The sequence below is a fragment of the Festucalex cinctus genome, chromosome 17 (genome assembly GCF_051991245.1).
Source record: "Festucalex cinctus isolate MCC-2025b chromosome 17, RoL_Fcin_1.0, whole genome shotgun sequence".
Lineage (NCBI taxonomy): Eukaryota > Metazoa > Chordata > Actinopteri > Syngnathiformes > Syngnathidae > Festucalex > Festucalex cinctus.
In genome coordinates this window covers 3754839-3781600 of record NC_135427.1, presented here as the reverse complement: position 1 = coordinate 3781600, position 26762 = coordinate 3754839, and the positions used below count along the sequence as shown (strand labels likewise).

At 40.4% G+C, this 26762-nt stretch overlaps 1 protein-coding gene across 50 annotated transcripts in view; it reads left to right on the top strand.

The window, feature by feature from the left end:
- LOC144004996 (ankyrin-3-like) overlaps positions 1 to 26762 on the top strand; it is an 83282-nt gene that overhangs the window by 11506 nt on the left and 45014 nt on the right. For 20 of the 50 annotated variants that reach the window (XM_077502801.1, XM_077502806.1, XM_077502800.1 and 17 more), the window contains exons 1-20: positions 4365 to 4884; positions 13093 to 13194; positions 13399 to 13497; positions 13644 to 13742; positions 15140 to 15238; positions 15963 to 16148; positions 16370 to 16393; positions 17702 to 17800; positions 19290 to 19388; positions 19538 to 19636; positions 19704 to 19901; positions 21859 to 21957; positions 22955 to 23053; positions 23731 to 23829; positions 24048 to 24245; positions 25107 to 25205; positions 25291 to 25389; positions 25992 to 26189; positions 26291 to 26389; positions 26656 to 26754. In XM_077502801.1, the coding sequence (XP_077358927.1) occupies positions 4762 to 4884; positions 13093 to 13194; positions 13399 to 13497; positions 13644 to 13742; positions 15140 to 15238; positions 15963 to 16148; positions 16370 to 16393; positions 17702 to 17800; positions 19290 to 19388; positions 19538 to 19636; positions 19704 to 19901; positions 21859 to 21957; positions 22955 to 23053; positions 23731 to 23829; positions 24048 to 24245; positions 25107 to 25205; positions 25291 to 25389; positions 25992 to 26189; positions 26291 to 26389; positions 26656 to 26754 (2316 nt within the window). In that variant the 5' untranslated portion in view covers positions 4365 to 4761. Of the gene's footprint in view, positions 1 to 4363; positions 4885 to 11066; positions 11288 to 11767; positions 11860 to 13092; positions 13195 to 13398; positions 13498 to 13643; positions 13743 to 15139; positions 15239 to 15962; positions 16149 to 16369; positions 16394 to 17701; positions 17801 to 19289; positions 19389 to 19537; positions 19637 to 19703; positions 19902 to 21858; positions 21958 to 22954; positions 23054 to 23730; positions 23830 to 24047; positions 24246 to 25106; positions 25206 to 25290; positions 25390 to 25991; positions 26190 to 26290; positions 26390 to 26655; positions 26755 to 26762 lie in introns of those variants that run through there. The other 30 variants (XM_077502791.1, XM_077502788.1, XM_077502785.1 and 27 more) reach the window with 11 other exon arrangements.

Sequence of the window (26762 nt, the reverse complement as noted above, 5' to 3'; positions counted from 1 at the left end):
CTGACACCTGAGCAACATTGATGTCATCTTCAGTCGACAGCAAGTGCCAAAATGGCCGCACCTGAAATGGATAAAAATTGCTGGATTTTGCTGCTCAACTCATGTTCCGCTATCACAATATTAACCTGAATAACATATTTAGACTAGTAGGTCTTCATAGAACATATTATTGTCAAAAAACAATTTTTTGAGTTTACTTCCCTTTTAAGTAGGGCGACAAGATGCCCCTTTTAACTGGGTCAGTTACAGTTTAGAGCCTTATGGGTAGCATTAGCTAAAACACAACCACCGGTTACCAAATTGACTAGTGATTAATTGGTTACAAATAGTTCCTGGTGAGAATTTATCGTATGTTTGATTTTCAGCAGAACTGTAGTGTCTTTTTTATTTTATTTTTTTTAAATTGTGAAAATCTGGTTACCTAGCCTTACATCATCCTGAAATTAGCCTGTTGCTAACAAATGGACAAACAGAGATTCTCAGCCTCCAATTGTGCCCGCTCGTAGCAGCCACATGCGGGCACATTTGCATATTATCTGAAGATTGCTATCGGCCATGATGCATTAACCACCGTTAATTTTGGTATTTCATATCATTGATGTCATATTTCATCCTTTGTGTGCCAATGTTATTCGCTGATGCTAATGCTAATCATTTTAGTGGCTCACTATAACATCACTTATTGTAAACGGATTTGACCGTCGCTCAGACAAAATGTAACACCTTGAGATTTCTTTTTCTGTTGTTCTGTTGAGCCCCCAATCAAAACACTGGATGAAGGCTGACTTCCTGTCGCGCGTGGCTAAGTGTGATGGTCCGGCCATGGAGAGAGAAGGTGTCTTGACAGTTACATGAATAGGCTAATGGGCCTCAGTAGCCATGGCGACGGGAGTGTGCCAAGGGTGATGTCAGCGCTTTCAGGGAATAGGCATATCCATCTCGGTTTCCCCTCATATTTGTCTGACGCTCTTCTGCTCCTCTTACGGCCTTCATCTTGCTCCAGCGCGTTCACTTCCTGTCTCTCACCACCATTTCCCAGAAAAGTGGCGGTCGGTTGCTTGCGTCTATTAGCGAAGGAGGAACTATTTGCGTACAAAAAAAGAAGAAGTACATTTTCTCTAGCCTTCGTATTTCCCTCCCATCACCTCCTCATCATCTTGCCAGCCGCCACAGGCCTTCCTTCCTTCCTCGTTGCGTTGCCATGACGACGTGCCAAGGTGTCGTTTTTTTTTGTTTTTTTGTGTGTGTGTGTGCTTGCCCGGCTGAGTCAGACCGGGCCACTCATACTGACTGGATTACGATGAGCTATCAGCATCTATAAAAGAAAAGTTCAAGTGTAATTAACCTTGGTCACGTCACGCAGGGGTTATAATTCCGTGGAGGTTTGCGCTCGGAAAGGCAGGCAGGGCGAGGATTTGTTGTCACAAGTCAAAGAGATAAAAGTGTGCAGTTGGTGTAATTACACATCATCCCCATCATCAATGACACTTGTTAAGCCGGAGGAATGTAAAGTAGCCTGAAAAAGGATGGATTTTGCGAGGTGAACTTTTAAAAGAACAGAGGCTTTGTTTGGAATTCACCGTGAGGGGGGATCTATGCGTCCGCGTGGAAGGACGCGAGGTGTGAAGGTGCGCGTGATGCGGTTGGCTCGATACAGCGAAGGGATACTCTGCACTCTCTGAGCGAGCGAGTGCTATTTTTGTGGCTGTGTAAACGGTTGCCAGGGAGACGGCTGGCAGGGTGCCCGGCAGGAGAAGCCCACCTCCAGACAGGCGCACACAATGACAGACAGACAGACAGACAGACAGACAGACAGAAACTTGTGGATACGATTGCGCTTGCTTTTAGCCGCCGGTTCCGGAAGCTGCCATTTTGTTTTTAATGAGATTTCTTTTTGCTTGCGGATCCACGCAACAGATGGGACAAATAGCGTCGTTCCTTTATCTGATTAGAAATGTCCATTTGCAGTTTAGTGTGTCAGGTTGGATGTGGAGTGGCTCTTCGAGGGGGTGTCAGAGTTTATTGGGTGTGGGGGGGGTGATTTTAAAAATCAACAGATGGGGCAGGCAATGTCATAGATGAGGTTAAAAAATGTTAAGATGTCTATGTTTAGAATAGAATAATTAATTCTCATATTTACAATAAATCAGACTTAGTGGAGTAAAGATGTTTGATGCTACTAATTGCTAGCTTGAATAGATATTTTTGTCAGCTACTATGAAACAGCACAGATCTCCAGTCCACCAACTTTGAAACAATCTTCAATTTGGATCAACATCAAATTAAACATCCATTTTAAAACGGGCAATTTAACTAAATGTAAAAGCACAAAACAATCGAGAGTCAAGACCAAATATAGATAGAAAACAAAAATGGATTGTTCCTGTCTTGGCCCCTGTACAGAATTTTATTTTATTTTATTTTATTTTTATTTTTTTTGCTGAGTACTGCTTAATAAACATCCTTGGTGGAGATAATAAAACGAGTTGGTGGGCTTTAGGGTCCACTCAGCACAAGGAAACAAAGCTGGTGCTGATTTTGGTTTTGAGTACAATGCCGCCATCAAGTGGCCAGAAAAAGAATTACAACCAACCCTTTGTTTTGGTCCACAGTAAGGCCATCTATTTCACATTTGTGCAACATGAGAAAGATTCTTTCTACATCAACATGATACTATTACGTTTATTTTCATTTCTACCTTGTCGCGGCGGAATAGAAACATTAGCAACACGTGCGTTGTTGCTATTCAAGCCTGCTGTTCCTCTTTTGTTATTGTCTGTCGGTGGGCGGGACCTTCAGTTGCAAGTAGCCAGTCGCTGTCCACTGGCATTGCCAGAGAACCAATAGGAAGGCTTCTCCTGTTCGACGTGATCCCTGTGCGCTGACACTGTTTATATTATGAAGGGGGCTGCAATCTCCAGACATGAGCTCATACCACACTTGCACACACACACCCACAACACACACACACAGCTACTAACAGAACAAGAATTTCTTAGAACATATTTAAAATGTTTTAAAAATGAATTATGTTTTATTGATGTTTTAATGATGTTTGTAGCATTCATTGTCGTAAAGCTTTCTCCTGCAAGGCAACTAATTGCTTTGAACTCTAACATGGCCTCAAGATAACCTCCACTTAATCCCAGCATGTATCAATTTATCTTGAATAATGCACGAGGAGGTGAATAATTGATCCTTTTATTCACAGCAGTTGTATATTATTTTGCTTCCTGCACTTATTATTTGTCTATTTACGTTGCTGTTTTGACAACAGCAACAACCCACTACATTGCTCAGTACGTTTATTGGCTATATAGCCAAATTATTCCGTCATGATTACTCTTTGTGAAACATTCTAGCTTCTGATAAGTGGCCCATACTTGATTACTTGGTGAAGTTGTCGAAACGCTGAAATATCTAAATGATGAATTTGGGTTTGACGAAGTATCCACGAGGGGTGTGCAATTAATCGAAATTCAATTCGAATTTCAGTTATTATACTCCACAATTACAAAATGGGTAAATTATAAAAAATAAATAAATCAATTATTACAAATTTTTGAGTTGTTTAAATGCATACATTTGACCTTTTTTATTTTATTTTTTTAAATAACTAATTAAATACATTTTGTTTAATCCAAAAGGAAACTTGCATAATTAGAATGTTTCTAAGAATTTTATTTGTCTTAATATTTTTTTCAGTTTAAAGATTTTCTTTTGTAACAAAAAATAAATGATCATCCCAATTGTGATTTCAGTTATTACCCAAATAATCGTGATTAATATTTTCTTCATAATCAAGCAGCCCTCGTGTCCGCTACAGGCGCCACTGTCAATTATATGAAGTGCTGCTTACGTGAAAGAAAATACAGTCTTATGCTGTTTGATGGCAAAAGCTGTACTCAAAGTTGAGGGGGAGGTGAAGTGAGCAGAGACTGGATTTGCATAATCTAATTATGATTTGATTTTTTTCTATGGCGAAGGGAAAAAAAATAAATGAGATATCTTGATTTTTTTTGGGGGGGGTGGTTAAAATGAGATTTTATTTCAGGGCCATATCTCAGTCATACTGTGTAGTGCAGAAGAAGCTGATAATTGAAGGTCTACTTAATGTTGAAGTGCTCCAATTTGACCTTGAGGGAGGTACATGACATTTCGTAACAGTTAACATAATAACAATCGTGACACTCCAACCTGCTCTTTTGCCCGAAATAAATCCTCCATTGTACCGTATTCACACTCATGAAGATGTTAGTAAGCAGAGGTTGTTCTTAATCCGCCCCTCGCCCCTCCCTTACAACCCCCCCCCAGCCTCCTCCCACCTCCCGCTCGCCTCCTCAACCTCGTTTCCACCACCGTTCCACCCATACGTCCCGTCGAGACGGGGTGGAACGGATGGCTCGTGTCGAGCTCAGGTGCTTTCGGGGGGGGCTCTGGGAACCAGTCTGCAACCCCCTCCTCCCCAGCACGGGGTGCAGCGTGAGCTTCTCCGTGGATGTGAGGACCTCCTCCACTTAGGGATGCTTTTAACAAGGGGACAATCCCGCCTGGAGATGATTTTATATATTTTTCTAAAGAGGGAATGAAGGACAGATTTGAGCAGGATCTCCAGGGGAGCATCCCGACGACCCCCAAGCCAACAAAAGCTAATTGACGACCAGGAGGCGGTGTGACGCCCACCTCCGACATCAGGGAGAAGCTCCACACCCCCCTGCGCCACCGTCGTCGCCCACCTGTGCGGATTAAGCGGCAGACGGCATGGCGCACGCCGCCTCGCAGCTGAAGAAGAAGGCGGACGAGAACCTTGTGGCGGCCGAGGAAGAGCGGGAGAAGGAGCGCAAGCGGGCCAGGAAGCGGGCGCGAGGGGACGTGAAGAAAAAGGTAGAAGATGGAGGGCTGGAAAAACGCGCGTGTGGGGTGGAGGAGACTTCAAAAGGTGGATGAGGGAAAGAGGACAGGATGGTATTTTAGGTAGTTGGGTGCTATTAATATTTCGGTTTGTGTCTTGTCCTCATTGTTAATTCAGCAAATTATATAAATGCAAGGAGCAGCTATGGTTATGTTTGCCTTTTTCTGATTGGTTGCTGGCATCAATCAGTGATGGACTTTGGACGTCAAAGGTCTATTTGTGTGTCTGTGCGCTGTAGCTGTGAGCAGTCACGCCCTGCGGTTCGGCGTGCGTGTCGTTTGTTTTGTGCGCGTGCGTACGTGCGCGACCGGGACGTCAAGTTACAAACATCAGTGAGCGGCTCAAAACAGCCGGATGGGCAATAATCAATAATCATTTGCTCGAGCGTTAGCATATCAATTGATTTGTTGTTTCAGTGTGTGGGAAGACATTTGAGGTGTGCGTGTTCTCGAATTTTCATCATTGTGTGGCACATCACGCTTTTTTAAAGAGAGTTTTTGTCTTTCTTGGGACATTTTTGCTGGTAATGCTCTCATGATCGTATTTTTTTGTTGTTGTCTTTCTATATTTATATTTATATTAGAGCTGTCAAACGATTCAATTTTTTAATCAGATTAATCACATCTTAGAATTTTGATTAATCATGATTAATCACTGACTTAAAAAAACTTTTTTCCCCCAACATATTTTGCCCGCTAAATTTGAAGCGCACCTGTTATGTGTTCATTTTTTCGACATTTAACGTTATGAGGACATCTTCAAAAATTTATATTCACTGCACACTCTCATCCTGCTTTTTCTAATCAAGTAATTAAGTAAATATAGAACACAGTAATGCACAATTTAAAATGGGAAAAAATGACCTACAGCATATGTAAACACATATTAAATGCTTTACTTTAATGCATATAGTTATGTTTATTGCTCAAACTCCAACAGCTACCTTTATCGTAACCATCCGCTGTCGGCTAACAAGGATCATCTGCGGTCAAAATTAATCGTGTGATTAATCTGTGGTAATACAATGAGCAATGCGATGATTTTTTGTGATTAATTAATTAGTTCACGCTTTAACTTTGACAGCACTAATTTATATACACTTTTTTTTTTTTTTTTTTTTTTTTTATGGGACATGTCTTTGTGGAACGTACACGCTCCATCCATCATGTTAGCATTTTTAATTTACCAGGCTAGGTGACTGTTGGTTGGCTGAAATTTAGCTAGCATTTAGCCAAATGTTAGCCACCTTTCAACAGCAGAGGTTCCATTTTGATTTCAAGGATGAAAATGTAAAAAATAAACTAGTTCACAAGATTAAACGTGACACATATGGGCGCAACCTTGGAAGTTTGTCTTTGTGGGGACATTTTGTGGGGGAATTTCCCTGACAGGCTTAGGTGACTGTTGGTTGGCTGAAATTTGGCTAGCATTAGCCATGAGCCAAATGTTAGCCACCTTCCGGCAGCAATCAACAGCAGAGGGTCCATTTTGATTTCAAGGAAGAAAATGAAAAAACAAACTAGTTCACAAGATTACTGGGAAGTTTGTCTTTGTGGGGACATTTTGTGGGGGCATTTCCCTGACAGGCTAGGTGACTGTTGGTTGGCTGAAATTTGGCTAGCATTAGCCATGAGCCAAATGTTAGCCACCTTTCAGCAGCAATCAACAGCAGCGGTTCCATTTTGATTTCAAGGATGAAAATGTAAAAAAAAAAAACTTGTTCACAAGATTAAATGTGACACATATGGGCGCAACCTTGGAAGTTTGTCTTTGTGGGGACATTTTGTGGGGGCATTTCCCTGACAGGCTTAGGTGACTGTTGGTTGGCTGAAATTTGGCTAGCATTAACCATTAGCCAAATGTTAGCCACCTTTCAACAGCAGAGGGTCCATATTGATTTCAAGGATGAAAATGTAAAAAATAAACGAGTTCACAAAATTAAATGTGACACATATGTGTGCAACCTTGTCTAAACATCTCTAGCCTATATCAGGAATAACATGTTGCTGTGTCACTTGTGTGTAGTAGTGAGTGAGGTAGTGAAGAGGTATCTCCTATGCCAGGATAAATCCATATTCGTCTGTCCTGGGACGATTCCTCTTGGCACTGTGATGGAAAAATGATCCTCACTGTCTCCTCTTGATGCCTCAATTGTTTTTTTGTTGTTGTTTTTTTTAAACATGGCCTCACTTTACCTCTCTCTCCCTCTCATTCTCTTTCTCTCTTTATCTCATCATCATGGGGCGGCATGGCTCAGTGATAGAGTGGTTGTCTCGCAACCCGAAGGTTGTGGGTTTGATCCTCAACCTTGAGCATGTCGAAGTGTCCTTGAGCAAGATACTGAATCCCAATTTGGTCCCAGTAGAGCTGGCAGTGCCTTCCATGGCATCAGCCTCCTGTTTGCGTATGAATGCGTGTGTGAATGTGAGCCATTGCGAAGCGCTGTCAATAAAAGTGCACTCCATTCACAATTTACCATCTCTCTGTGAGCTGTAAGTATTTAAAATAGAACGTATTTATACGTTTTTGGGGGAAAATGAGTTAAAGATTAGCATTAGGCTAGCAAACCTTTGCAACAGAAACTTATATGGTTTGGGCATTACGGTACTTGCCTGTGAGTATTATTACTGTAACATCGATGCTACTTTCCATTAGCCTGTGTATGGCATTTCACATTATATGCTAGCATTAAGATAGTGGATTTTCATTAGACAAAATTTCATTTTCATTTCATTTATTTCAGGCAATAGCGTACGTAATTTGGTGAGGTTGAACATTGTAGTGTGAAAGTAGGTATTTTTGTTTTGTTTTGTTTTACGTGTAGGTTTTACAATAAAGTTGATTTTTTTTTTGAAGTTTGTTTTCATCATGGCCCTGGTTGATCAATTACAATTACTACCATTTTTTTCACCTGTTCTCTGCCTTTGAGAGGCTGCATCAAAGCCTTTTGTATGCTCTAGCATAAAAAAAAAAGAAAAAACGTATAAATACGACTTTGGGACACATCATTTAAAATAGAACGTATTTATGCGTTTTTGGGAGCAAATGAGTTAAAGGACATCACTGCAGTTTTATTATAATTATTATTTTGTGAAAAATATTTTTTTAAATTAAACATAACTTTAATTATTTCTCATTTTAATTATATATTTTTTTATTTCAATAACTTGGGGGGAAAAAAAGGAAAAAAAGGTCCATAACTGCCCTCGGAGAAAAGAATAAGTCATGAGAGCATTTTGCAAGCCGACGGCCTCTTCAGGAGCGGGTGGGTATGAATTATAGAACACTTCCATTAGAGGGCGGAGGAGAGAGGAAAGACGGGACATAGATGGGAAGCGCTTCAAGTCAATAGAGGAAACTCGTAGGCAGCACCCTCATGGTAGTTGGGATGTAAATCTTTGCACGGGATAACAACATGGAAGCGCTCACTGCTGGATGCAGAAGTTCATGAAATGGTCGCACTTCAGGTTAAAACCTGTGATTGTTCAAGAAGACTGAAGAATGTTATTTGCGGAAGAGCAGGGTTTATCCCTATTGGTCAAACAGCCATGTTGTTTTGTGCGAGGCCATGCTTGAAACTCCAGAAGCTTCTAAATAAAACAATGCTGACAAACCAACTTGAATTAATTGATTAATTCACCATCTTTAGTTTTTGTTGTCCTATTTCGCATTGTTGTGGTATTTACTGTGCTTACATGCAGCTTGAGTCGGTGCGCCACACGCATTCCTGTCAAGTCAGTGTGCTTTTTGTGTTCATTTATTCATGACCGAGTGCTCTGCCTCAGAGGAGATTAACCCACGCCAGCACCACAGCAGAGGATGCTAACCTCTTTGTTATTATAGTTCAAAGTGTTTTTCTCCTGTTGACACTGATGGTATACTTATTGGAGGTGTCTAACTCAGGGAGGGGCCGATGCTGGTGCCTGGACTGGTAAACATGGCCGCCTGCTGGGAATGCAGCAAAGCATCACGGACACGAAGCCGTCCGACGCGCGCTCGCGTTTGTCCGCTGTTCGATGCGGCCGAGGGAAAGAGAGGAGGCGACCGTTTTCTAGACGCCATGCGTGCGTGAGTGTTTTTATCCTCCTCCATCCGAATCTGAAGACTGCAGTAGCCGGCCGGCCAATCAGATCGCAGCATTTCGCAAGCAGTCAGAGGCAGGACAAAACACGCACACGTACACACCTCTTTTGATCCGATTCCCACCCGTGATGATTTCATAACGTTAAAGCAGCATAGCATGCATGTTATTGCACACTTTGAGTTGTTTCAAATCAATGATGCGTTTGGCCACTAGGGTTTGATGTTTGCTCTGAAAAAGTACTCATCAGGAGGCTCCACAGTGCTGCAGTCAGACACCTCAAACATGCTCGTTTAAATTTGTTTATGCATTCAAGGCCCGTAGGAAATGTCTCAAATGTATCGTGCGCATGGTAGAAGAGGATGCAATGAATCATTAATGACACAATGCAGTCGTAACTACCAAAATGAAAAACAGCAGAAAGTTCCGCAACATTTCCTCTGCAAATTTTAGGACCCTCCGTTTCCATGGCAACCTGTCCCTCTTGCTCTTTCATAGATGCATGTCATAAAATCCTGGAGGATGGATCATTAGGCTTGAGCGCGTGTTTGATGTTGTCCCCAAAATATAAATTAAACAGGCTGCTTGTTGATTTAAAGGGATAAGATGAGCCAAGCTGACTTGCTATCTTCCTAGAAAGTGTTTTGCCTTTCTATTACATCTGATGTACCCGATGCTAACATCTTCACTGGCGTGATAAGGATGACTAAAACTGGCAAAATTAGTCCAACCCAAGACACATTTGAATAACATTTCGTCCTGACAGTTTCTGCAGCATGAAGTAAATGAATGTGAGAGCAGAGCGTTTTTTATTTATTGATTGATATTTATTTTGGTTTTTATTTCCACTTTTATTTGTGTATGTTTGTTCCTTATTTTAGTATTTATTTTTACTTTTGAGTGTGCGTGTATATATATATATATATATATATATATATATATATATATATATATATATATATATATATTATTATTTTTTTTTTTTTAAATTGCCAATTATATTTATTTTTATGTTTAATTTTTCAATTATGTTTTTATACCTGTTTTTACTTTCACTTTTATTCGTGTATTTATTTTTAATTTTGGCAGTTTTAGTCCTCCATAGCGTGATGGTTGAATGCTAAGCTAACTCAGTAGCACTCTGAGACCACTTTCATTCCTGGAAGAACATAGACGCAAGGATTTTTCACATTTTAAAAGATTGTTTATCTGTTGCACACATGAAAATTAAAGGTAGGGTCCGAAGTCCTCCGAGGTAGAGATCTTGCGTGCTCACACATGATTGAACCAAAACAAAGAAAAACTTTCACTACTGGATATGTCACAGTGATGTCACCTGACCTGAGTAATTCCATTAGTTACTGGAGGCAGAAGTGCATTAAATGGCGAACAGACTTGCTTGAGAACCTACTTTTATACAAAAACCGACATTGGGTCGGACATGTTGGTTTTTATTTAGAGTCGTTTCCTTGTTCGTTGGTCAGGGTGCATCTTTGATTGGCTACATGCCATTCTCTGTGACAATTCACAATCATGACTCAAGAGTAGTCTGATTTCTCCCACACACAAACATTTTAGGTCATAAATATTGGGCACGTTTTGTATTTATTATTGTTGGCCCTGTTCTATTATGGACTGTATGTAACACACCTCAGACCTCAGGATGTTCTTATTAGACAAACGATAGTCTGTTGTTAGGTTAAATTCCAGAAAAAGCAGGCTATCACCTTCACCGTGGTGGCGGCGGAATGCTAAAGCTCACTCACGAACAAATAGCATGTTCCTTCCAAGAATTAAGCACGTGCTGGGACCTACACAGAAGTGTTAGCTAAAGGCTAAGCGAACTTGCTAACTACTTCAAACTTTTTCTTTCCTGAATTTGCTCACAGTTTCACTGAAATGCTGTCATGCTAAGTAAGCTAATTCCTGAATGAGCATGCTAACACCTTCGCTGGAGTAATGGCTGAATGCTAAGCTAACTCGTTAAGTCTCCTAGAAAGTGTTTTGCTACTTTAATACCTGAAGGAACCCTTATAAATCCCACTAATCTCTTTGCCCTCAAAGCCTCGTCTGCCGTCTTTGTGTAGTTGGCTGCGCTATTTTAAACTGCGAGAGTAAGGTGAGCCAAGCGTAACATTTTTCTCCTTCTCGACCAAACATGATGGGGCCTTCACGTGGCTCCGTCCAACTTTTTGCCTACCCACAACAGTATCGCGGGCTTTGTTGGAGGTGATTTTGGTTGTGGCAGTGCTCACCAAAGCGCGTGGAGGCAGCAGACGTCTGCTCCAGATATGGTGAGTCATGATGGACGCCGTTTGGCATATGCTGTCGTTTTAACAGGGACGTGTCCCAAAATTAGGATGGGTCACGCGATTTGGTCGTTCAAGCTTTTTAGCGCTGATATGTAACAATTAAACCAGGCAAAATATTTGGGGCTTGGAAGGACATACCTGCAATCAAACTTTTTGTAACTTTGAAAAATATTTGCGTCCCAACGTGTATCCACAATTTCAGCTAGGGTGGTTGACCCTAATGAAGATAACCATTATTGAAGATGAATGGATGTGAGACATTTGTGAGTCCAAGCAAAACAAAAACACACACGAGCACTGTTTTGCATCACTAGTTGAGATTAGCATCGGAAGTCTTCCGTCTAAACCCCCCCGCCACCTTGCTCTGGACTTTCTCACTGCATGCCAGGTATTTTTAGCTTTAACATAATGTCCCTATCTCTCTCGACCACTCTCTCCCTCCCTCCTCAGCCAGTCAGTGTAGCGCTAGCTAGCAACCGGCGCTCAGGTTTCACACTCTCTGCCGCAAGCCGAGGCTCAACATGGCCGTGGAGGAGGCGGCCGACTGTCCCGCGGTAAGTCTTCGTCTTGGGGTGGGAGCACGAGATGGACTCCCCCCCCGAGGCGTTTGAGGCCCGTGAGGTTTATTTGGGGTCGTTTTGTTGGGGGTCGCGGTGCTCTGCAGTGGTGCGCCGGCGCTGCCTCACTGCAGCCTTGAACCTGCGGACATCCTTCATCATGGTGATGAGGATGATGTGTTTGGTTTCGGATGCACGCTGACACACATGGCGGTGAACACCTGACCTTGGAAGAGCTGCATGGATTAGTGATGGCGACCAAGAAAAACGGGAAACTTTGTTTGCCATGCTTAGCACACAGGCATTGATGAAAAGGGGAATGTTTTGTAATTTTGTGGCACTCATCTGTCTAGTATCTGCGATTCAAAATCTAGTTTGATGGAAATGACCTTATAATTGAGGATAGCCTTTTTACAAATCTGAAGGCCGATAAAGCTGGCATCTCACTGAGCGATGAATGCTTGCGAACGTAACGAATTTAGGTTTTTCATCAGGATTTGTAAAATGTTCACAGACTGTTTTTACCTGTTGCAAAAAAATTTCGAACAAATTCAGGCAATTTTTTCACTTTCTGTGAAGATGTTTTGAAACCTTTGACGGTTTATGACGTAAACCCCAAATTAGCTACATTCGCATTCGCGTTTGTCGCTCAGTGAGATACAGGGAACTTTTCATTGATGGATTTATATCAAATTTCCACTTTATAAAAATGATGCTGACACTGGGAACACTACACTTTTTTTTTTTTTTAAATTAAAGAATTTTTTAAGATGAAAGGGATGCGTCACTTATTTAGCCCATTGTAACAATAAAAAGTAATATTTTGTCTATAATAAATTTGATTCTTTTCATTATTTTTCACGTACAATTAGTACCTTTAAAAACACATTTTGCAACTTGCTGTCGACTGAAAATGACATCATCATTGATGCTAATATTTTGTGTTTTTATTCATTTGTCATTCAACAGTTACTACTTAAAAAAAACATTAGTAATACTACTACTACTTCTACTACTGCTACTACTAGTAGTGGTAGCAGTAGTAATTAATAGTTAATTACTTTGTAATTTTCACAGAATTTATCCTTCAACTTCCTTCATAAGCATTCAGCTTAGCATTCCGCTTTCAGCATTCCCACACAATTTATGCAGAAATTGCACTTAGTGTAGATTATTTTGCTATTTTGGTGTGTGATCTTTTTTTTTTGTGTTTTTTTGTTTTTTTTTCAGACGGATGTGAATGCTTGTTATTTACGAGCAGCTCGCGCCGGCAACTTAGAGAAGGCGTTGGACTACTTGAAAAACGGCGTGGACATCAACATATGTAATCAGGTACGTTTGTAAAACTCGCGAGTGTGGTCCCGTTGCCCATTCCGACCTCCTTAGCAACTGTTTCCAAAAAAAAATGGGTCTGTATATGTGGTGCATGTAACAGCCAATCACTATGACAGTAGGGGTGGTTATTATGCATGGCAGCCATGTTAGGATGCCCCAAATCAGCAAAATTCAGAATTGTTTGCGCGTGTGTGTCAACAGAATGGCCTCAACGCGCTGCACTTGGCCTCCAAGGAGGGCCATGTGGAGGTGGTGGCCGAGCTCCTGCAGCAGGGCGCCAACGTGGATGCCGCCACCAAGGTCTGTCATATATACACAGAGCGTAGAGTGCCGCATCAATGGGAAATGAACGTGCATGCATATTTCATTCAAAACTTTGTTTTTGTGTTTTATTTTTTTGTATTTTTTTTATTAATTATTTTTTTTGTTTGTTTGTTTTTTTGCAGAAAGGCAATACGGCGCTGCACATCGCGTCTCTGGCTGGCCAGATGGAAGTGGTGAAGGAATTGGTCACGCACAACGCTAACATCAATGCGCAGTCACAGGTAAACAGGCGAAAACAATGCATGAAAAGCATTCTGTTCTCGTGTTTTAATTTTATTACATATACTTGATTTCATTTTCATAAATTAACCAATTAATCAAATACGTTAAATATGGTCTACTTGGTATGTTTATTATTCCTATATATTTTATTTCATTATTTCCAATAAGTACATTAACCCATTATTTTTAATGAGATAAATATAAACAAAAAAAGGAATGAAGATTAATTAATATTTTAATTAATTAATATTTTAATTAATGGCCAGCCAGAGACGCGATGTGCAGTGCCGTATTGCCTTTCTGCAAAAAAAACAAACAAACAAAAAAAAATAATTAATAAAAAATTTTTACAAAAAATAAAACACAAAAACAAAGTTTTGAATGAAATATGCATGCACGTTAATATTTTTAATAAATCAGTTTTATTTCAAAATAATTTAATGCAACAAATACAACAAGACTTTATTTTTTTATTATTAAAAAAGCACTCTTAATAAAAAATATTATTAATAATAATTTAAAAGTAAAAATGCACCAAAAAAAATCAAGTCTTATGCATACATACATGAGCCTTAATTTATGTAATATTTAAAATAGTTAGTTTATATATTTATTTGTTTATTTACTAATTAATTAACAAAAAAAAAACATTTTTTTTACTGTAAATGTTAACTTTTCTCTTTTACGAATGCATTTTACGTAACATTAAAGGACTTTTTATTTATCTATTTTTTTTTATGAATTTAAGTCAAAGTATTACATATATTTGTTGCAATTAGGGTTATTATAGTTCTGGAATTTTTCGTTTTGTTTATTTTTTATTTCGTTTTGAGTTTTATTTTTTAAATTTAGTTAGTTTTAATTATTAAAGACTAAAACGAAGGACATCTTTACGGTTTTAGTTAGTTTTGTAAACATAAAATGTAGTTTCAGTTAGTTTTCATTTCCAAAAAGCATTTTCGTTTTTATTTTATTCCGTTAACAAAATTGTTTTTTTGAATTTTTGTTTTAGTTTTTTCGTTAGTTTTAGTTAACTAGAATAACCTTGATTGCAATAAATTAGCTGTCAACACCCCTTAAAACTAGGGAATTAAAATTAAGATGTATTTATTTGGAGACACGAGGGTGGCTTTTAAAGCTTATACTACTGACGTTTTAGTGGATATCTGGAGATATGAATATTTGCTATGAGGTGAAGTGTGTACGCGCTTTTGTTATCAGGTGTAAGCTATGTAAAGAGGTGAAAGTATGTGTATGGAGAGTGTTTGTGACAAGGATGATATGCCACAGCAGGATTTTATGATTGTGACTGAGTGCTTTAATACTACACATACTGATTTAATATCTCAAATTAAAGTATAATTAATTACCTTTTGTTTTGTTTTTTTATTTCCAGAATGGCTTCACACCACTTTACATGGCGGCGCAGGAGAATCACCTGGACGTGGTGTACTACCTGCTGGAAAACGGTTCCAGTCAGAGCATTGCCACAGAGGTGACCAAATTAATATACAAAAAAAATATAAAAGACAAAGTAATTTGATAGATAAAAATGTAAATAAGTGTTAAAGAAATAAATATATATGAATAGAATAAAAATACAAAATTTCAAGTAGCTTTTGATGTTCACCTTGAATTTTGCTATACATTTGATTTGATTTATTGAGCATATAAACATACAAACAGCAGAGACACAAAAAAAATAAAGAAAAAAAAGAATCCCATAAAATAATCACTCAATCACAGTTTACATGTTTAAAAGGGAGTAGGAAGAAGTTAAAAACGTATCTTGTCCTACCCCTTATTCATTGTATTTTTAGACTTATTTCATTATTAATACATACTAGGTTAATATTTTTAAAAGTAAAATGTATAAACCTGGTTATGAATACAAGTTATGAATACATTTATAAATCATATACTCATACTCATATAAATCATAGAATTTTCATGCTCTTATCTGACATAAGTAATTTTTTTTAACTTAATTTTTTCAGTTCAATTGCCAAATTATTCCACAAATTAACACCTGTTACAGAAACATACCTGTGCTTGATTTGCATGATTGCATTCCAAACATCACTTCCTCCCCCCCATTTAGCATCTGTTAGCGCCATGCTACATTAGCATGAACTGTCGTCCAGCTTGTGTTCGCTAATCACGTCGTGCACCTTCAACCACCTTGTTGGCGTCTTGTTAACCAATCCCGTTCCTCTCAGGACGGCTTCACGCCGCTGGCGGTGGCGCTGCAGCAGGGCCACGACCAGGTGGTGTCACTGCTGCTGGAGAACGACACCAAGGGCAAGGTGCGCCTCCCGGCGCTGCACATCGCCGCCAGGAAGGACGACACCAAGGCCGCCGCCCTCCTTCTGCAGAGCGACCACAACGCCGACGTGGAGTCCAAGGTAGGCCCGATGGAAGACGCCGTCTCACCGCCGCGTTTTTGTTCGCGTCCGACCAGGGAGAAGGCGGTGTCCGGTCGTGCGTCCGCTCCCCTTTTTAGTCATTTCATGGAGTGCGTACCCATCATGCCGCTTGGTGCCGCCATGGTGTCGGTGTTGTCGTGGTTCTCTAACCACCCCACATTCTTTCTCGCCCCCGTCCCCCTTTGACCTTCTGTTTCTAGATGATGGTGAATAGAACAACAGAGGTACACGCATTCTCTTGCTCTGCTCTTCCTCTCTCCTCCCCTTTCCTCCCCATGGTTTCATCGCAAAGCCTTCAGGCTGCTAGCATGAACGCTAAATGCTAGCATGAAAGCTTTTGCCGCCTCACTTTTTGTGCACCTCATTTACACTTTGTGTGTACATCTGTGCGCGCACGTGTACACAATGTGTGTGCGTGTGGCATCAATACGTGAACATTATCGGCTCTATTTTCATGACCGGTGTCAGATGTGATCGGGCTGCCAGATCATTGGAAAGAAAATAACAAAGATGTCATTTAAATAACAAAACGCACAGACTGAAATTGTAAAAACTAGGTGTGGGCGAGAACCGATACCAGGTATCGGTATCGGGCCGATACCAGCCTTTTTTCAAGTACTCGAGTACTCGTGACACAGACGAGTACAAGCGAGCGATGGCAGAGGGGGAAGACGTCAAGTGAGTCTTCCTTGCCTGTAACTGGCGCTAGCTTGCAGCAGTTTTTCACCAGAACTTCACCGGTTTGGAACTACTTCAAAATTGTGAATCTTAAACTAAAAGAGCATTTTTGTGTTTTATTTTGAGCCTTAAGACTATTGAAGAGTGACTGTGCTGTTTTTTTTTTGGTAAAAATTAAAGGAAATATATTTGTTTAAAAATATCTTTTAGCGATTTTTTTTTTTTTGTCAAAATGTACTACTGGTATCGGCAGTTGGTATCGGTATCAGTTTTAGTTCATTTGCGGACGGCGGGCCGCAAATGGCCCCCGGGCCGTAATTTGGACACCCCTGACCTAGCTAGTTTAAGCAGTGCACGTCAACAGGGAGACACTTTGATTTACAGAAGCCGCTAAAAAAATAGTCCTGACAAATACATTTGTATGATCCTGTTACAATTTACATTTTTACTGTGGTGATATGTGCATTGGAAAAAAATCTTAGTTCGGGTTTGTGACATTTCAAGCTGATGTTTTCTGTTAGTCTTTAATGTAGATGTAGTGTTTACTGAAGATGCATGCTTACCTGCATGTCTATATTTATGATTTAATCCTAGTTGTGTCTTCTGCTGTTACCAACAACTAAAAAAAAAAAATTTTCTTCTTGTATCTGCATGCTATTCATTTGACAGCAGCCGATGCGCTATTAATTTGCTAAAAAATAAAATAAAAAAACACTCGTTCCTGAGCTTGCTGCAGCTTTGCCTCCCATCGTTCCTCGCTCTCACAGGAAAAACCTTCTTGCCGCATCGTTTTAATGGTCTCTGCTTTTTTTTTTTTTTTTTTTCTTCTTTCTGTGTGTGTTTGTGCGCCACAGAGCGGCTTCACGCCCCTCCACATCGCCGCTCACTACGGCAACATCAACGTGGCCACGCTGCTGCTCAACAGAGGTGCCGCAGTCGACTTCAAGGCACGGGTTAGTGTGCGTGTGCGTGTGCGTGCGCGCGCATATTTTACTGCCAGCTGTCCGTGTCACTCTGCTGAAGGACACGTGTTGCACGTACTGCATGCCACTTGTATGGACAAATGTATGGGCAGTCGAGGGAGAACCACAACATTTGGGTGGAAAAATGAAAATATGTCATGTAAAATGGGAGTACAGATCTCCCCCAAGGTATTAGAATACTATATTTGTACAGCTTCTGCTTTTAAAATTAATAAAATATTTTTCTTGGAGTAATATAAAAGTACACCCCTTGGAGAAATATAATAACAAAAATTAGAGGTGGCAAACTTAGTGCATTAATTTTGAGTTAATTTAGTGCTGCTAATTTTTTTTTTAATGCACAATTTACTTGGAAAGCCTATACTGCTATGTCCACGTCAAAATTGAGCAGTAATAAATGTAATAATAATGCATATATTTGTGGAGACTGGTGTCAAGTTGTATTTTATAATTTTAAAAATGTGCAGAATTTTACAAGTTACTTCTTGTTATAAATTAGATAGCTCTTAATATGAAAAGAAAAATGCACTGAGCTGTCACTGTCTTACAAATGCAATTATGCCATCTAGTGGCAGAAAAATGACCAACACAAATCAATATCGCACTTGCTTTTTACGGTTAAAGGGATACTTGACTCACTGAACAATTTTCAGCAGTGAAAATTGATGAATTTGATAACAGCATTATTTTTCATGTACAATAAAAAGTAATTTTTATATTTGCTGTCCACTGTGCTGAGGAAGTAGGCAACGACCAATCATGGTCCAGTTTACTGACCAAACCCAGAAAATGGGTGAGCCATGATTTGTCGTTACCTACTTCCTCAGCACAGGTGATGTCGTCATCATCAGTCGACAGCAAGTGGAAAAATTACTTTTTAAAGGTATTAATTATACATGAAAAAATAATGAAGTTATCCAATTCATTCTAGACAAAATATTAACTTTTCACTGCTGAAAATTGTTCAATGAGTCTCCCTTTCAGAAAATGGATGGATTATGAAATTACTGTATCAGTGACTAAAAGATGCAGCCAAATTTCTATTAGTTTAACATTTTTTCCACTTTTATGTTAAGGATGAAAACTTAGGGGGAAAAAATTGTTCAATTTATTGTACTTTGTGATTAATCACGAGTTAGTTTGCTATTGAAGTCATGCAATTAATTACGATTAAAAATTGTAATCGTCTGGCACCCATAAACAATAAAAAAAGATCAAATAAATTAATCACGCTCCAAAGCTACACTACAAAGCTAACGTCGCTAACTGATAGAGGCAATTGTAGCTAAAGGTCAAGTGATTTTGGCACTGATTGTTTATGTTCCTCCTGAAATTGATGCTTGGCAATTTTAATCATAACATCATCAGAGTCCTTCAGCTGGGATTCGCTTCAGTTCACCGATCCTAGTGAAGAAAAATGGGTGGATGGATTTTATGTAATATGTTCTTGTGTATCCAGAATGACATCACACCACTGCACGTTGCCTCCAAGCGCGGGAACGGCAACATGGTGCGCCTCCTGGTGGAGCGGGGAGCCAAAATAGATGCGCGGACCAAGGTCTGTACGATATGCGCACATACAGTATGCTAATGCTAACACACATGCTACATATATATAAAAACAGCGGTGGCAAATCCTGGTACAGAAAGTAAAAACCGGTGCTTGGAAAAATGTACGTCACTTGACTCGCGTGTTCGATGCCTCAGGACGGTCTGACGCCGTTGCACTGTGGAGCCCGCAGCGGCCACGAGCAAGTGGTGGAGATGTTGCTCAGCAGAGGCGCTCCCATTCTTTCCAAGACCAAGGTAACGCGCCTCCGCTTATCAACACTATTCCCGTTAGCCTTCACGCTAACATCTTTGCCCCCACCAGAACGGTCTGTCGCCGCTCCACATGGCGACGCAAGGCGACCACCTCAACTGCGTGCAGCTGCTGCTGCACCACGACGCGCCAGTGGACGACGTGACCAACGACTACCTGACGGCGCTGCATGTCGCCGCCCACTGCGGTCACTACAAGGTGGCAAAGGTCATCGTGGACAAAAAGGCCAACCCCAATGCCAAGGCCCTGGTGAGGAGGCAGAATATTTCTTTTATAGCAATTCAGCCGGTGACTCGGGTTCGAGTCCAGGCTCCGGCCTTCCTGGGTGGAGTTTGCATGTTCTCCCCGTGCCCGTGTGGGTCTTCTCCGGGTACTCCGGTCTCCTCCCACATTCCAAAGACATGCATGGCAGGTTAATTGTCCCTAGGTGTGCTTGTGAGTGTGGATGGTTGTTCGTCTCTGTGTGCCCTGCGATTGGCTGGCAACCAGCTCAGGGTGTCCCCTCCCTACTGCCCAAAGCCAGCTGGGATAGGCTCCAGCACCTCTCGCGACCCTTGTGAGGAATAAGCAGTCAAGAAAATGGATGGATGGATAGAAATTCAGCCGTGAGTCCATCCAGGCCTGGCGCTTTGTCAGTTTTCAGCTTTGAGATGGCGGACTTCACCTCTTCTTTGTTGATTGACTTTGTGTTAATTGTTTGATCTTCTGTTTCTAGAATTGTAGTATTATTGACTAGTTCAGTTGAGGTCACATTGGTTTAAAGTTTCTGAAAAATGCCATATATTTCTTGAACAATTTTGAGTGTCTTCATATCGTTCCTTGTAGCAGCTTCTTGGGCCTCATTTCCCTTTTCCTCAATTCGTATTTGTTTATCGTTTTTGCACCTTTTCTTTACCTCCCTGTCCAATAATTTGTCATTTTTAATAGTTTCTTCTTTTTTCCTGTGCTCTTACTGCTTGATCCCTTTTTATTTTTGCAGTCTTCTAGCTTTATTATCTGCAGGTACCGTATTTCCCGTACTATAAGGCACACCGCATTATAAGGCGCACCTTCAATGAATGATATATTTTCAAACTTTTTCCATATATAAGGCACTACAGTAGAGGCTGGGGTTACGTTATGCATCCATTAGATGGTGCTGCGCTAAAGGGAATGTCAACAAAACAGTCAGATAGGTCAGTCAAACTTTATTAATAGATTACAAACCAGCTTTTTGACAACTCCAAAATGAATAAACAACTGTTTTATTATATTCTCTGAGGTAAAGTATTAGTATTAGCTCGCGATCCAAGATGGCGGGATCTTCTGCGAGCGCGCGTCACCGATCGCGCAGGGTCACCGAATAGCGTCTTGACAGCGAGACCTGTTGCGGCTCAATATTGATCCATATATAAGGTGCATTGGATTATAAGGCGCATGGTCAGCTTTTGAAAAAAATTGAAGGCTTTTAGGTGCGCCTTATAGTGCGGAAAATACGGTACTTCAAATTTGCTTTCCGTTTTTTACGCTGTTTCTTCAACTTTTCATCCATCCATTTTCTTGACCACTTATTCCTCACAAGGGTCGCGGGGGGTGCTGGAGCCTATCTCAGCTGGCTTTGGGCAGTAGGCGGGGTACACCCTGGACCGGTTGACAGCCAATCGCAGTTCAACTTTTCAATCTAGCACAATTTTGACGGTTGTTTTTCAGTAGTTTTTTGAGTCTCGGTTTTAGGTTTGCAGTCAGATAAAATATCTCGACATACCTCTATATTTGTTTTATAGTTCCGAATTAATTTATCAACTCGATTAATCACCCACTCCCAGGCTCTCAACGACGTCACTAAATTCATCTCAAATTTCTGATGGATGTCGAACCCTCGGAGATTTTGCGTCCTCAGCTGCCGTCCCAGAGTGGGACAGGCGCGCCGGTTGTGTAACGGGAGCTGTCAGGGTGTGGTTAAAAAGCCTGGCAGGGACCAGAGTAAAGAAAAAAGAAAAAAAAAGTGGCATGAAGGTATCGGATTGAGCTACTAGGAGCAGGACGGAGAGACGAGAGCGCAAACTTTTCAGAGGGAATTCTTTCCACACGTGCTCCTCGTCGAGGGGAAGAAAAAGTAGAGTGTGGATTTTTCCATCCGGCGTTCCAGATGTGTGCTGGCGCAGCAGCAGCGTTTCTGTTCGCGGGTCGTTGTTTGAAGCCGCCTTTGTCCTCCGTCTGCTTGTAGAATGGTTTCACGCCGCTGCACATCGCCTGCAAGAAGAACCGAGTCAAGGTGATGGAGCTCCTGCTCAAGCACGCCGCCTCCATACAGGCCGTCACTGAGGTACGTCGCACGTCTCGACATCGACAAAAGTATCGGGACGGAATGCTGAATGAGCCAATCAGGGCTTGGAATAGAGACATTTTGGACAATTGTAGGTTTGCGACTTTGTAGGAATAGTTTCTTCCCGCTGAACAAAGTGAGAGGCCACAAATGCATGCTGGTTTGGAAGAACCTCTTTGGGGCGAACGACAGCATATATGATGTGCAGAAACTAGACACGGGACAAGCTAATTAATTAATTATTTAATTTAAGAAAAATTTGATATCATTAGATCAGGGGTGTCCAAACTTTTTCATTTGACATGCAGAAAATCAGAAGGATTGACGCAAGGGCCACATAATGTTATGAAGAGAAATTGTGTTTAGTCCTAAGGATTGTACAAATAATTTATTTGTGCTTTTGCATATTTAGAAAAAATACTACAGTATATAAACCAATTTATTTGTAATATGGCAGTAGGGTTATTATAGTTTTGGAATTTTTCATTTTAGTTAGTTTTTATTAGTTTGCAGGGTGGTTCTGTGAGTTTGTATTAGTTTAATTCTTTAAAAAAAAATGCTTAGTGTTAGTTTTAGTTTGTTAGTTTCAGTATTAGTATTAGTTTTTTTTTTATGTATTACTTGTGCGCAATATTTAAAAAAACACCATGGGCGCAACGTCATCTTTTGGTGCTTTTCTATTGGCTGCTGCTAGATGACGTCACTTCTGTGTGACATACTTTCAAACGTCATTATTCCGGTTTATGTCAAAATCTACTAAAAATCACATTTAAAATCATCCCCTAAGGCTCATGGCATTAAATTCATGAAATGTGCAAATCTTCAAGTAATTGATGCTCCCTCTAAGAACTTTAAACGTACCCATAGATACCACAGAATGGTGAAGAAAGATCCTCAACTCACCGGGCTCTAACATGAACACACAAACAGCAGATAGGTGAATTTTAAGAGACTTAAATATTGTCTATTTTGTTGTCTCCCCCTCGCCAACCCGAAGTCCGGCCTGACTCCCATCCACGTCGCGGCGTTCATGGGACACGAAAACATCGTCCACCAGCTTATCAACCACGGCGCCTCGCCCAACACAAGCAACGTGGTGAGTAAGAAGAAGAGCAGCAACATCTTTGGGGGAAAAAAATAAAAAAAAGTTTCGTTTTTGTATTACCCATTTTATTACTTTTTTTTTTTTTCATAGTTTGTTGAGCAGTTCGCTGTTACTTTCCACCACTCATAGCGATCTGGTCCTTTCTTTGCACCATCTTGAGAAGTTGAACACCCTGCGAATGCGAATAGATGCGCTTTTTTTTTTGGTCAGTTTTAGTTCTATTTGTTATTAGAGTCCGGTTAACTTTAACCTTGAGAAGTAGATTAACTCCATGTGTTTCCCTCATCCGGGCACACCGTAAACTTCCTGTTGGGTTTCTCGTGCCAGGAGGGAGGGGGGAAAAAAAAAAAGGAGCGAGGCATGGGGTGGGAAAAGTGAACAAGAAGAAGAAGAAGAGGGGGGAAAAAGTGGTGCACAGTTAGCTCATCAACCTCAAGTATTTGCTCGCCCACTCCGTGTCTGTGGCCGGGTTACTGGGGCAACGGGTGTTATGGGACGTCATCACGGCGTGCATGAAAACTGGGAGCGCTTCATTTCTACACCTTTGTGTCTGCTTGGGAAATTTAGCAGGAGAGTCAGCCTGTATGTGTGCTTTTTTTTGTGTGGGTTTGTCAGTTCATATCTGTATTTATGAATATTTTTGTGTGTGTGTTTTTTTTTTTTTCCAGAGAGGGGAGACTGCGCTTCACATGGCGGCAAGGGCGGGACAATCCAACGTGGTGCGATATTTGGTCCAGAATGGCGCACGAGTCGATGCCAAGGCCAAGGTAGTGTGCGCGCGCGTGTGGGCGGGAGGTCACATGGCATTCATGTGTCATGTAAATACAGTTTGTGGGTGAATAAGGCGATGCCTGTGTCTATTTTTATATAACAAGACAGTAAAAAAAAATAGTTAGCTAAAAGTCAACTCAGGCTTTCCGAACACAGGGAAAAAAAATGAAGTAAATGTATTTTTATTTGTATTCATTTGGTTTGGTACGGGCAGGACGAGCAGACGCCGCTGCACATCTCGAGTCGTCTCGGCAAGCAGGATATCGTACAACAGCTGCTCGCCAACGGGGCATCGCCCGACACCACCACCAGCTCCGGGTACACGCCCCTTCACCTGGCCGCCCGCGAGGGTCATCGAGAGGTGGCGGCGGCGCTGCTGGACCAAGGAGCCAGTCTGGGCATCACTACAAAGGTGAACGCTACATTCATGCATGCAAAACTCACTGCTGCTGATACAATTAAATATACAGGACCGTCTCAGAAAATTTGAATATTGTGATAAAGTCCATTATTTTCTGTAATGCAATTAAATACACAAAAAATGCCATACATTCTGGATTCATTACAAATCAACTGAAATATTGCAAGCTTTTTATTATTTTAATATTGCTGATTATGGCTTACAGCTTAAGAAAACTCAAATATCCTATCTCAAAATATTAGAATATTTCCTCAGACCAAGTAAAAAAAAAAAAAAAGCCATAATCAGCAATATTAAAACGGTAAAAGTCTTGCAATATTTCAGTTGATTTGTAATGACATTTTTGCGTATTTAATTACATTACAGAAAATATCACAATATTCTAATTTTCTGAGACAGTCCTGTAAGAGCTGAATTAAAAATATGATAATAATAGTCAGTAGAGGTGCAATGAATTATCAATTAATCAAAAACTACTTTTTATTTTAAAATTTTAATTATTTATTATTTCATTTAAACAATTTTTATTAATTACATATATGTAATAATATACTTGTATTTTCTATTTTTTAACTATTGTTTTTATGTTTAATATTTCCCATATAATGGTTTATATGAAATTATTTTATTTTGTGTATTAACAGATTTATATTTTTGTTTTTTTTTAATTTTGTTTCATGATATACATTTATTTATATATTTATATTTCATATTGTAAAAATTTTCTTTGATTTTTTTTAACATTTATTTGTGTTTTATATTTATATACAAATACAATATCTATAAAAAATATATCTTTTTTTTTTTGTCCTTTTTTTTTGTACTCAAGTGCTGCTTGTCTCCTCTTTGCAGAAGGGCTTCACACCGCTGCACGTGGCGGCAAAGTACGGCAAGCTGGAGGTGGCCAACCTGCTGCTGCAGAAGAACGCCGCGCCGGACGCCGCTGGCAAGGTGACGCCCCCTTTCACCTCCTCCAGGTGTGATGATTGAGCCCTAACCGCCACCTAACCCTGTCTGTCCGTTTTGGTGTGTCCAGAGTGGACTAACTCCACTGCATGTGGCTGCGCACTACGATAACCAGAAGGTGGCGCTGCTGTTGCTCAAGCAGGGAGCATCACCGCACGCCGCCGCCAAGGTGAGAACTTCGTTTAATTATGTCCACCAAGTGCACAAGAGTGTGATGGGCTAAAAATCAAAATCACATTTTGGTCCAGATCTGAAATTTCCTTTGGCGTCCATTTTGTATTGTTCATTACTGCCATCTACAGGACTGCAGAGGAAGAATAAGTTTTATTTAATTAGCTGCTAAGCTAGTTAACAAGAAAGGAAAAATCTTGAACTATGAAAGCTGAAAAAAAATGCTTAAAAATAAACCGTCAAATTAACGCTTTGACCGCCAAAAACGTTTAGTCACGATTAATATAATCACGATGTATGCCGCCATAAATATTAAATGACGTCAACTACGTTTTTTTTTTTTTTTTTTAAATCAATGGGCAGTGCAACATCTAAGTGCAGCGCTGCCTGGTCAATGGGTTGTAGAATCAAAAACACTCACTAACTATGGCCACCAGATGGCAGCATTGTATCTCTTCAATGGGCTGCCAAATTACAATGAAACCTGACGAAATCTGACGAAATCGAATGTTTTCACGGATGACGTGAACGATAACGTGGGGCAGTAAAAGAGTTAAAGACGCACAATTAGTATGTTGAAATTTTACACTTGCCTTCCAGAACGGCTACACGCCGCTGCACATCGCTTCCAAGAAGAACCAGTTGGAAATCGCCACCACGCTGCTGGAGTACGGCGCGTCCACCAACAGCGTGACGCGGCAGGGCATCACCCCGCTGCATCTGGCCGCGCAGGAGGGCAACGTGGACGTCGTCACGCTGCTGCTGGCGCGGGATGCTTCGGTCAACACGAGCAACAAGGTGCAACTTGAAGAACATACAAAAAAATGCTCTCCACATTTTTTTCTTTTTTTGTTTAAATTCATTCAAACCTGTCGTCCTTTTGTTTCAATGGTGTTTAGTACGGGTTGACTCCGCTCCATCTGGCTGCCCAGGAGGATAAAGTCAACGTGGCTGAGGTTTTGGTCAACCATGGAGCAACCATAGACCCTGAGACCAAGGTACAGTATTTAGTTTTATTTATTTATTTATTTATTTATTTTTGGTAATTTTCTTTCTGTTTTTATTTTGGTCTTTCTTTTGTTTGCATTTTTTTAAACAAATTTTTCTTTTCTTTTTTTTTCTTTTTAAATCCTTAATGATTTTTTTTCACCAGCAACTTTTTTTTGTGGTAATTTCTTAGCTTTTTTTTTTTTTTTAATTTGCTACGTTTATATTTTCACAACAATGTCATAAGCATAACTTTCCTTTTGTGTGTGTCCCTCAGTTGGGTTACACCCCCCTCCAGGTGGCCTGTCACTACGGCAACGTGAAGATGGTCCACTTCCTGCTGAAAAACCAAGCCAAGGTCAACACTAAAACCAAGGTAATTTA